The sequence below is a fragment of the Gobius niger genome (genome assembly GCF_951799975.1).
Source record: "Gobius niger genome assembly, chromosome: 3".
Lineage (NCBI taxonomy): Eukaryota > Metazoa > Chordata > Actinopteri > Gobiiformes > Gobiidae > Gobius > Gobius niger.
In genome coordinates this window covers 20,610,573-20,623,567 of record NC_136854.1, presented here as the reverse complement: position 1 = coordinate 20,623,567, position 12,995 = coordinate 20,610,573, and the positions used below count along the sequence as shown (strand labels likewise).

The 12,995-nt window shown below is 43.2% G+C and overlaps 1 protein-coding gene across 2 annotated transcripts in view; it reads right to left on the bottom strand.

The window, feature by feature from the left end:
• ndst3 (N-deacetylase/N-sulfotransferase (heparan glucosaminyl) 3) overlaps positions 1-12,832 on the bottom strand; it is a 53,499-nt gene extending 40,667 nt beyond the window's left edge. For both annotated transcript variants that reach the window (XM_079553920.1, XM_079553919.1), the window contains exons 1-2: positions 12,435-12,832; positions 9,762-10,987 (exon numbers count right to left, since the gene is read on the bottom strand). In XM_079553920.1, the coding sequence (XP_079410046.1) occupies positions 9,762-10,766 (1,005 nt within the window). In that variant the 5' untranslated portion in view covers positions 10,767-10,987; positions 12,435-12,832. The remainder of the gene's footprint in view (positions 1-9,761; positions 10,988-12,434) is intronic.
• Positions 12,833-12,995: the final 163 nt, after the last annotated feature.

Below are 12,995 nucleotides of genomic sequence, written 5' to 3'. Positions count from 1 at the left end.
TTGTGTCCAAGTGGGTGCCGGATTGGTTTAAACAGCTCATTTGTATTCCGCGGCCTGGTGTGCATAGTAGAAAAGTGGGCAGCCATGCAGGGGTCTGAGAATGGGATGTCAGTGCCGGTGTTTGTCGTGCTATGCGGTCTTGCCTTAGACCTCCAGCTGTCGCTCTGACATCGTGCACCTTTATTTCACTCGCACAGAGGTCTCGCTTCAAGTAGTTTACACAAGCATTAGCAAGATGTCGCAGAGAGGGTCGTGAAAGAAGTGGCAGGTTTTAATGCATTTAAAAGCAATGGCTTGGAAACAAAACAAAAAATGGACATGAAATTAACAAGCAAGACAAGAAAGGTATCATACAAACACGGACAATGCTCATTTTGGTTTTGATTATGTGTGGTACACTTAAGACCGGTGGTTGTAGGATAAAAAAGGTTAGGATCCACTGCTTATATAATAACTTTCAGGATGTATGATACAGGTAAGTCAAGAAAGGAAGAATTAGGGGCTTTCAAAATGTAAAATAACAAACAAACAAAACAAAAACAAGTCGACAAATGCAGTGAATTGCACAAAGGTGTGTTATAACAATATAAATCAAGTGGAACAGCTGAACACTTTGATGCAACATTTGTGGGCTATGTGCTTTTTAGTATTAACCGTAAGTTCAAATGTGACTTTTACATAATTAAATGATCAACTGGAAATGTGACAGAGCTAAAAATGTATGAGAATTTTGAATTTAAAAAAGGGGTCAGGGGCTACTCTTCACCATAGGCGACTAGAAACGAGTGTATTCTCATCTGGTTGCCTCTGATCTCAATAATCCATCCATCCATCCATCCATCCATCCATCCATCCATTTTCTTCCGCTTTATCCGGGGCCGGGTCGCGATCTCAATAATCAATTACTTCAATCATACATTATTAAAAGGCAGGTCAGTTTAAGAGGATACAATATTTTATCCATCGTTACAGTCGCTTGGGGAAATAACAGGTTTTTTGCTGTGGCCAGAGTGTAGTTGTAAATGTTTTTGCTCTTTCATTTCAGAGCTGCACCTTGGGGAGAGGCAGTGGAATATCAAACGGGCGCCTAACTGTGATACAAACTACAACCAACAGTAACATTCTTGGGCAGAAACACACGGCTCCAGTGACAAAAGCTTAGCACTTACTCTAAGAGACAGTCAAGCCCCCTCCCGCTGCTGCTACTGTTTTTCCAAGGGTAATGGCGCCAGATTGGGGAATAGGAAGCTTGAAGCAAAATGAAGCCAATAACACCACACCAGAGCCAAAGATGGTTTTCAAATGGGCTATAACAAACATGTTTATGTACATAGAATGCTTTGGACTAGCCAGTGTTTTCTAACCTGCAAGCTATCCGTTTATCGTCCATGTAAGTCCTATCTCTCTAAATAAAGTTTATCGTCTTTCCCACATTTCATGTACGGAACGACAAGTCAAATAGATTCAGGTTTGACATGGGAATACGCACAAGCTATGGAACCGCGAGCTACATGCAGATGATTTCAGCTGTTTACCTTCAGCTTCAGTCACATGGAGCTGTGCCGCACAATGCCGCGTCAGAGCTCACACTGCCGTGGTTTAACGCAAGCCGACGACATTGCTACCACCCGCACACATACATAAGGGGGAGCACATGAAGAGGAGGAGACAGGTGGAGCCATTAGGCGACTGTATGTATTCCTCCTACCTTTTTTCTCAGACAGTTCTTCAAACAGTATGTCAGATGTGAGCCAAAAGTACTTGTCAATGTCTGAAGCCCCGTCCCTGAGAATTACCGTAAAGCTCCTGTCGCTCATCAGAATTTCCCAAATAATGTAACCATGTACATATGCCACTGTGACAGAAAGTAAAGGCCTCATGCTGACCACTCATACGGCTGCTGGGTCACTACAAGGTCAAATACACACTAATATCAACTTTTTCTTTCACATAAAAAGTTGCATAATACATTTTTAAAATTATAGCCATGGTAATGCAATCCATTCCTTGCTGGCTATAAAAAATATAGTATTTGTTCAAAACAAATGCTATTTGGCAATTATTTCTATGTTTTAATGTATGAGTGTTGGGCTGAGGGGGGGATAAACAGTAGGCCTGGTTCTTATGCTCAGTCCTACAGCTGCTTAATGCTGTGGGTGTCAGAAGCAGTGCCAATAGGTGAACACATGTGTGTGGGGGCCCAGGTTGAGGGGGAGCATGTGCTGGGTAAGTAGTATTTAAGGTGCCAGTCACATGTTAGGGTTCAAGCAGATGGGAGACATCTGGACAGCTAGCATTCACAATCCTTTAAGCTCAACTATATCCCCATCCTGTCATAATGCCCAGTGCAAGGTTCCCATTTTGTTCACTCCAACCTGCATAGACTAAAGGCTCATTCATACTTCACAAGACGCAAGAACCTCTTGTTCTTGCGCCCTGAGCTGCAGAACAAAATGAAGTCACTTTTGCCTTGTAGCCATGGAAACTTTTTGTAAGTGACTTAATTTTGGTCAATAATTGGTTAGTAAAAAATATATACCGTATTTTCCGGACTATAAGTCGCTCCAGAGTATAAGTCGCACCAGCCAACTAATGCGTAATGAAGAAGAAAAAAAGATATCTAAGTTGCTCCGGAGTATAAGTTGCACCAGCCTTGGCAACTACTGAGGCATGACAAGCCTCTCCCGGCATCACGTTATTCAAGCACCCCTTTGTGAACTCGTTCCTCTAGCTGTGGCCATCTTGCTTCTAGCTCGCGATTAGCTTTTTTTGTTTTCTTCACCGCAGTAAGAGTAACCTCCACTTTTCGCCAGTCCCTCACAAGTAATGGTACTGGTAATGGTTTCAACTTATATAGCGCTTTCCATCTACATTAGGCACTCAAAGCACTTTAACTTTCTCACTCCAAATTTTACCGCTTTTAAAATTTACAGTAAGAAAGTGCTTTATTTGTTATTGTAGGAGTAACAGATACTGCACAAGCCTTGAACGAACTCTAGCGGCTGTGAAAATAACAAACGTGAAATTATATATTTGATATATAAGTCGCACCCCCAGCCAAACTACAAAGTGCAACTTATAGTCCGGAAAATACGGATATGTGCATATATAGTATGTATATTGTTGCATTCAGACATCTCTCACGAACACAAACCCTCCAAGATTAGCATCAAAGCATGTGAAGTTAGCTGATTTAAGTTAACAGGTGAGTCACCTCCAACAATACATAAGACTTTTTATTTTGTCAAACCAGGTGCAGTAATTGTATTAAACAATATATCGATAGCAGACGGACACAATTCAAAAGTGTAGCTGTTTCATTTGGTCAATGAAACAGCTACAGCCAGATTTAGATTCAGTAAATAGTTTCTTATTCATCTTCAAATCTGACATGGTTTGGTCCTGGTTCAAACTTCATGGTGCATTTTTTTTTTTCTTTTTATCATAATAATGAGTCATTTTCTCAAATTCTGTTTTCCATTTCAAGTGGGAAATTAGTCACACTAAATGCGGTTAAATTTTGTGTAAAACCAGGTCAAAGATTTTGATTCATCTCCTTGACTTATGCTTGTGTGTGTGTATCTATGCATGTAACGTGTATACTAGACCAGCACATTTAACTGGGTCACACATCTCTATTTGATGAGCGGGAAAGCACTTCACCAGTTAATGCCAGTCTGCGTTTTGCTTACTCCCAGCTTCTGTCTCACTTCCGCAGCCGCCTTGCCTGTCAGATCTGAGCTGGTGTAGCGTTTAACTCCAAAGAATGTCTGGCTATTCGTTTACGGATCTGCACAGGTTGTGATGGCCCTGGTGCTAAGTCTGTTCACACACACAAAAAAAAAGAAAACTTCTTGCCATTCCTTCAAGCGTTCAGTGATCGCAGGGAAGCTTCTCTTTTAGTACGTTTATAATACACAATGTAACTTCAATCTGCTAATATAGAACCAAATGAGGAGTTGGGTGGAATTATGGGGATCCCTGATTACAAAAGATTAATTCAGGATTATTTTTAACAGTTCAGTGATGATACAAGGGAAGGGGATTAATTATATCCAGGAAACACTTCAGAGTTATTATTAATACAAAACGCAAAGAGGAGAAAGGATCTTTTGCAAATAAATAGCCCGATGCACAGACGGAATACAAGATGCAAGCGTCAATATTTCTACAAACAAGCTAATTTAAAAAAAAGAGTCCTAAAACATTTGGAGAAAGCTATTTTTGGCCTCACTTTATCACAGTGTTTGTGGTGCAAACATAGATGAACAAGGGGCCGTGTTTGTCCATCAACGTGCGCCAACAGGTCACAGGCAAATACTGTCTTGTCCATCGGCAACATACAGTATTTCACTTACAATGGCAACTCTGAAAACAGTCAGTGTGCATGAATGGAGGTGCAGGAAAGGCATCAGTAAAAGCATTATACCACCCATTGAAATAGTATGTAAGTATGTGTGTGTCTTGTTTGTTAATTTCTTACTATCCACTAAATGAGTTATTCTCTAACTGTACGTGTAGCACTGGTGGTACACTGGGCTTCTTCAGGTGTTACTCAGGGTCATCTACAATTTCAGACTTTTTATTTATTATTTTCATTTAAAAGTGACATCCAAAACAATCACAACAAAACCGCCAGATTAAATATTGTAATTTCTGCCCCCTTTGCTGCCTTTTAATCACATTACATCACTTCTGTTGTGTTATTAAATTGGGTGTTTCTTCTGATTTAGACATGGTTTACACCCAGTTTAGATTAAATTGAGTACCACTTAGGTGTATTTTAACAGCCTTTTTTGACCCAGTTTATGTTTGTGAAAAGTTTGAGAACCACTGATCTAACCCGTGTTGAGTCAATGCAAGATACAGAAATAACAAAGAGATCAAAGAATGAGTAAGACTAGAGTGAATTGCGCATTCTCTTGTGCTGGTCCTTCAACTGTACTTTTATCCGTTCATTTCTTTTCTACTGGTTCTCTGGAGAGATTTATACGGTAACTTCTTAATGATAACGTTTTTGTTCGGTCCTACAGGCTAAAAACGGCACATTACGTCTCATTAGACTACATCAAAGCAGCAATTATTTGACTTGGCAAATGAAAGAGGGGGAAATAACTAAGAGAATCCCTTTGTTCAGGTTTTCATTTTACTTAAGCAAATATTGAATCATTAATGAAATTAGTTGATGAGGGCAAAATGGAGGCACTACGTAAAGGACTACTTATACACAGTGTTATGGAGAGACTTTTTGTCAGAGTACCAAAACAAAGGAGAAGGTACTGAAAATTGGAACAGTAAAAAAGTAAAGCAGGACACGGTACAAGAATAAACGCTGTACGCACAACATTTGTCCTACAGTTGTAGTGCTTTCGCCATTTCTTTAACAAAAACACTAAAGATGCTGCTGCATCTGATCAGTCTTTTGCAACAGCTCATGCCTTTCAGTAGAATGACCTGGAAATGTCTTTAAAACCACAGCAATTGGCAGCTCTATTAGATGTTTTTGCAATTACTGGATTTGGAAAAAGTTCAATCTTTGCTTGCAGGGAAGAAAATGAACAGGTTTGTTGTTTCCTTGGTAGGTTTAGTCAAGTCTGCACCTTGTGCTGCCTTGAAATTACATGAAAATGAATCATAAGAACAAGAGTGTTTTATGGCTTTTCACAATTGTACAAATGAGTTTTGGGGCATGAAGCGGACTATTGCTAATGAGTTAGTTCTAATGCAAGTGTTTTGATGATAATGCCATAGCTTGAATGAATATCCACATATCTGTATGGATAATGTAAAGAGTCAATCAAACATATGGGCTGAGCTCATTTCAATGCTTCTATATTCATTCATACTAAATATATGTACAATAGACCTTCACAATTGTATATGAAATGCTGTTTGTCCAGATTAAAAGCAATTGGATACTACATCAAGGCGTTGAAGGGTAAATAGAAGCAGCCAAAGAAATACAAATATGCAGCAGCAGATATAGAATGACTGGGCGGAGAGAAAAAGAGGCAGGAGAAGGATGTGCTGATGATATCTGGACACCTCCCTAATGACCACTTCGGATCAGAGGACAGAAAAACCTGCATGCACAAATTAAAAAGCAGAGCTCTCGCCACGCGCTGCTCATTGATGAGACGTTTTTGACTGGCATCATCCCTCATTTTGAGAAATGTCATCGGTGGGGTGTCTCCCTGTGAGTCATTTTAATAGAGCAGATACAGCAGTGGAGGGGGGTGTAGGTATTGTTTGTCACCAGATGAACTCGTGGGGTGAGACTAATGAAGAGTGCAGAGAGAGGGAGGGTGGCATTTTAATTGGGCCCTCTCTTTCTTCCCGTCTCGCTCTTGTCTCCAGCAAAACGCCAAGATTGAACACTGGCTACACGAGAGGTAAATGTTTCACCTCAAATGACTTGTCAAACAATATATCCTGCCAAGCAACGCCCAGACGTGGCAAAGAGTAGCATTACATTTTTGCTCCCCTGGCCTTCATTGGGGAACACCGTAAGTCGGTTTTAAGAGTGCAAATGGAATTTTTAACTGCAGATTCAAGAAGCTGCCCTCTTTACTGATGCCAGACTTGACCTGCTGTCCTCCATTATGACTCACCATGGTCAGGCCTATTGAGCATAACAATTTATACCAATCAAAGAGGCAGCGCATACAATCAAGGCGCCGAGAGGGGAAAGATGAGAGCTGCAAAGTGCTGCCACCAGGAAAGATTGTATTGTTATGTGTTGAAATGAATGTCTGTACCGGAAATATGAATTGTCTCTACTTATCTTTATAAGTAAAAATGTGCAGAAGGATTTGGTGTTTTACAGATACAGTCGCATGTTCGTGGCAAGAAACATTATTATCATTCTAAGACATTATAACTAATACTGCTGTAAGGAAAAGCAACCAAGGACGTGGCAAGGGCATACGCAAGCACTAAAGCAGGTCAGGAACATAACAGGTAAAAAAAAACACAGCACTACAGAGTTTTACTAGTTTGGCAAATATAATGAACACAGTAACTAGCATTTCCACTCCAACACATACCAACAGTCTGCTACTATGCCACTACGACGGTACATACAACCTAAATCGGAGCAGATCAATCATTTCTCCATTAGCACCATAGTTACGATTAAAATGTTTATGACAGCATGAACAACATAGATCGGCCACTTAAGTATCTGAACTTTTGCAACATAATTTCAGTCTTTTTGGATGTGTCGGATAAAGAAAAAAGCATGGAACCTACACAAACTGCAGCTGCACAGTCAGGGGGCAACTGAGATGAAAGTGCGAAACATTTGAAGCAGGGGGGTTATGGTGACTATTTGCGTACATATTTGCATACAGGCCGTGCTCACGTTCTATCAAGTTCTAATCTGACAACGACACCCGGAGCTCCGTCTCGGGAAGGCGACAAACATGGCAACTAGTCACAACATTTACTCCTGTGCATGGCGCCCCCTCGTCTCCCTCCAGCGTTTTGTTGCTCTTCAAAATCATAAACTTTTGCTACTGGCTGTTCCCTGGGCGTCCCCCTCTCCTGCAACTCCTTTCCATGACTGCCAAGCGTCCCGAAGCGGAGATGAACATGCAAAGGGAGTGTTACAAATGGCATTAGCCTGTCTCTTTCTCTCTGGCCTTTCTCTTATCCCTTTCTCCATCTCTGCTGTCCCTCTGTTATGGCACCGCTTCATCCTCATGTATATTTATGCGACAAAGCTGAGACTCAGGCGGACTTAAAAATGAAAAGTCCAAATAGAGAAAGCTGGTTTGTCGTGCGTGTGTGTGTGCGTGAACGTCAATGTGTGTCCCTCCACGGTGTGTGACAGCGCGTGAATCTGCACTCTTTTATCCTTTTTGGATACAAGCATCCTTTTTATATTCTAGGATGGTGGGATTCCTCTTCACTCAGCCACCCGCTGGATTCCTGTTTCTCAGACCCTTTTTCCAGTCTCTCTCATCTCTGCAGAGGGTTTGAGGCGCAGACAGGTGACTGGCTTTTTCTTCAACCCATGATAGCAGAGCTGTCAGCACAGACGGAAAAGTGACATTCTAATTTAAAGGAGTGATTGAGAAAACACCTACGCACAGATACAGTAGGCCTACCCCGGGATGAAACAGGCAGATATCTTTAGTCGGCACTCCTGACATCCACGTCACAGTATTGCTGCACTCATCTCACACATATACAGGCGAGTGCTATTCCTGTCCACACAGATGACGGGCCAGTGACAGACCGTCAATTATTTCTTCACATTTTATCGCGTTTATTTGAAGTGATTGGTGTGTTACATGTTACAGTTTTAATCCCTGAGCACTTGTCTTCCATGGCTACTTGCAATGACACAAACTCAATGTTGTCATGTGTTGATATACACAGACGGTGGGGACAAACATTCACTCTTAATGGGAATGGAAAAATATGCACATTATGAACTATGGGCCTTAGGACTGAGTTGCACAATGGTAAAACATGCAGCATTTGTCCACTATAAGCTCAGTTTGTCTATTTATAGTGGCCTTTTGAAGGACAGCTAGGAGGATGGAGGGACCTACATGGTAGCTCCAAGGATAAGAGGCCAATAAACATACGCTTCAGCTTCAACTTTTCAGTTTCTCTGTATCTAATAATGTACGTGTGTATGCAAAGACATGAGGCAGGAGACAGATAGGATTGATGACAAAACAATATCCTACCGAGAAAAAAGGCAGGCCTTCTAATTATTGTGTGCATTACACCTAAAACTACTCATCAGACCACAAAAATGTCAAATTACAGAACCCCAATCAAGCGTGACCACTCTTTAGAGGACTGTTCCTGCCATGTGGCCCACATACTCTCCATACTCACAATGTAGTGTGAGTATGGAGTCTGCAAACACGCAGGGAAGGAGGTGTGGGCACACTCAGGCAAGTGTGTGTGTTGTTGAGACAATAGCCATGTTGAGAGGCAGCCTGCATGGCTGACTCTCCTTTAGTTCCTTTAAGAGGAGGAACGTGGGAAAAGAGGAGTAAGTGCCATTCATCTTTTCACTGCTTCATTCACTCCGTCTCTCACTGCCTCAGACCTCCGCTTTGTCTCTTTCACTCCACCTCTTTGTTCCCATAAATGGCCTCTTTACTTCTGCTTAAATCCTCCAGTTGAGATAAATACCCTCATGCTGTAGTCCAACCTATATTAACTTGGAGCACAACACACAATTCAACACAAGCTGAACACTCACACTCGTGCTCAGGATCAAATCCACTTAAACACTTTCTGCTGAAAAGTTTTCTTCGGACATTTTCACAATGGAGGGATGAAATCACTTTGAAACTACGAAGAGATCTTTAAAGCTAAGTCTCATAAACCTGGCAAGAGCCAGATTAATAGTACAGTGCAAATAACAGTAGCCCTGCAGAAGATGCCTTCTCACTACTCAACTACTGCCACTTGAAACACCGGGAGTGTACAAACAAATCAGCGCAAACTGCAAAGGATAGATTCTTGTGTGTGTTCGTGAACTCACACAGATACTGTGAGAATTCAGATTGCAGGCAGGGTTAAAGTGGAATTGCTGGCACATTAAACTTTGCATAGATTTTCACTCATGCTCCTACTCAGTCAGACACAGAAAAATCAAATATATCAATGTTGTTAGGGCTCGAGAAGCTTTAGAAAAAAGTTTTGGGTTTTCCCTGTTGCGTAATCACAAAAACAAATAATATACTATATAATGTAAAAATACTGTGTGTCATAATATTACTGCACGTTACCTTGACATCCTTGGCATTCATGCGCGTTCCTTCTTTCCCCACAAAAATGTCATCTATATCCACCAGTATGTGTCTGTCCAGGCCGAGAGACAGCTTCCTGTCCGTGAGGTAGGAGATGGCATCCACCAGGATGAGTTTGTGCAGCCAGTATCCAAGCCCCTGGCCAAATAACACCCTCCTGACCCCATCATAAAGGCCCATGTCCTGCACAACTGTAGCCTGCAGTCCAGCGCTGAAGCCAGGTCCTGGATTGTCTCCACTGCCTGCCCCAGGAGCCCCTTCTCTGGCCCGCGCATGCAGCACAGCCTGGTAAGTGGAGTGATTGGAGTAGAAGGAGGTCCAGTCCTCCCCGGGTAAGGGCCCTCTGTCTGAGCCAGGCTTGGTGAGGTGAAGCAGAGGGGAACTAGACACAACACAGCAGTCCATTAGAGCCTGGTTGGTCTTTAGCACCAGTGGGAGGCCTCGCAGTTTGAGTAAAGGAGGCGAGTTTTCCGTGGAGCGGTAAAAACCTATAATGCCCACTCTGTACTCTGTGCAGTACTGGTGCAACAACTGTCTGTTCCACGTGTCTGCGTGAGCGTACTTCAGGAGATTCTCATAAATAATGAGTGAATATCGTCCACGGCCTTTCTCCGTCAGTGGTGGAAGGTCACCTTTTCCTGAAGCAATCTCCATGCGGAACTGGAAATGTGCTGACTCCAGTATGGCAACAATGTCCTGCCCCAGCTGAGAGTATTGCGACTCCACCAGGACCAGTACCACTGGTTCTGTATGCACGTGGGTTTGTGGAGGGTTAGGGGGATAGGGGTAGGGCAGCTGGCGGTACGGGGAGGACATGGACAGTGGCTGGGAGCAGGCAGGCTCTGCAGACTGTCCCAGCTGCATGGAGGGGGTGGAGTTAGTAAACAGGAAGTATGCAGAGAGGAGCAGAGAGAGCAGACAGCAGGACGCCAGCAGGAGAAGCAGCCTGCGCAGGTGTCGGCGGAATCGAACAGCCACTGTCATGGTCGCACCAACGGCACTGCAGAGGTCTCTACAGTGGGCTGTTAGGTTTACCCTCAGGAGACTGTTTAAAGCAGCTCAGGAGTGTCTCATGTCACCATGGCAGGTACGAAGGGGAGTGGTACAGGGTATTTGGGGACAAACATGGAGAGAAACGGAGCACTTCTGCTTCCAGTCCACACTGAGGAATCACATGCAGAGATGGAGCAGGTGATGATTAATGTCTGCAGAGAAAAGGGGGACAAGGAGAAAAGAAGAAAGAGTGATTTTGTTGGCCAAGGTTGAATAGTATGCATTAGCTCTGTGCGCACCTAGGCTGTGCCACCCGGGGGAATGTGAGGGCACAGCTGGTAACTACAGAGCTGATTGAAAACAACTCACTTCCTTAGGGCTTATCCAACCTCTGGCAAACACACACCCACGTACGCACGCTTACACATACATTTACACAGTGTTAAAAGAACAAAAATAACATTAGTACATCCTTTCAAATAAACCACAGCTGGCTGTTTGTGTGGCAGTGTGGTGAAGGTGGTCATCTAATCAGTCCGGAAAGCTCTACTGAGAATTTATCTAATTGCGCCAAACTCTGTGCACGTCTGTCCCATTCCGGAACCTAATCATTTGAAGTACCTCAAAATTAGAGCTGGAATCCCTTAGCCAAGAAGACTAATCTGGAGGGAGCTCATGACAATCCTGATCCAGCTGAGAGGAAGACAAAGTGCACCAAAAAGCCAGAATGGAGAGAAGTACAAAATGCAATGAATTATAGAGAGAGACAAAAAAGACAGGATTAGCATGTTAATGTATGTGCCCGGAGCCAGAGCCGAGCCGAGAGATCCCACTGCATCCTTTTCTCCCAGTGTCCTCTCTGTCTCTCTGCGTAGCTCTTCTCCCTCTGAACTGTCTGTTTGAATATCAATAGTCCTCCCTTATATTCTTCTTCTCTCGCGTCTTTAGCATGCACAGGCAAAGGAAAGGTCGAGGAGGTGAGTCTACGGTCCTTTTACTTTTCATTCAATCATTCTCAAAATGAGATCACAGATATGCCTAAAGGGAAAAGTTTTAAAAAGTTGACATTTAGCGAATCTGTCTAAAAATAGCTCTCACTGTCTGTTCACTCTATGCCTGTGATAAGAGACTTTACACACACTTTTCTCAATTATGGGCAGTTCATATTATATTAGGTATGAAGCGTAAATGTGCTCTAATATCGCGGTATTTATGCACCACAATGGGGCGCTGCAACTAACAGCTCATGAAAGTTAACTTTGTGGGTTAGACTTATTGATTTCTATTTTTACTTCGCTAATTATTTTTTTTATTTGCGAAAGACATGGCAACATATGGGTTATGGAGTGTGATAAAAAAAAAAAAAAAACGTTCATTTTAAAAGAGAATTGTAATTGTGAATAGCTCATTGTTGCATGGACCTATACCACAAAAAGCCTTAAAACACTTCACAAATTAAAAGCAGACGAATGAATAAACTGTCCGTATCCACAGCTACCCGGACTGCCGAGTTTACGTCAGATGAACAGCCTTTACGCTGAAGACGTCTTGATTAACCACCGCGAAGTGCCCAAAGGATCGATTCATATGTAGGAGTTCCCCGTGCATTGTGTTAAAGTGGGATAAAGTAAAACACGGAACAAGGGACAGAGCGCTTACCTCTATCCGCTGTGAAGGCGCTGCCGTGCGGTAAGAAGATGTGACAGAGGACCGCCGCTTGTGATGCTGCCGCCGCTGCTTCGGGTGGGTCTGGGGCTCCGCTCTCGGTGGCGCACCGCTCCCGTGTGTTTTGGATGCTACAGCTTTCTGCCATCTCTCCGCTCACTCACTCTCTCTCTCTCTCTCTTGGATTTAGAGCAGCAGGGGCGGCCAGCCGGAATGAGCCGCTCTCCTCCCCCTTTTCATCATTCTTCTCCTTCACTCACTCTCGTCTCTCCCGCTGTCTTCTCCTCTCTGCTGCCACGGACACTTGTGCTTTATCTGGACTCTTTAAGGTGGAGATTAGGACACGACTGGAGAGATATCTGGCCGCCTGTTAACGACTGCCTGCCGCGTGGAAACGCACGGCTTTAAGAGGAGAGAGATAGGCGCGTGGGAAGGGGAGGGGGCCGAGGCTGATTGACACCGCGCTCGGGCACATGGTCCCGGTACCGTCATTTTAGGGATTCTACGACCACACTCTGTACATTCAGCGTGGGGAAATAATATGTTCATAAGTCA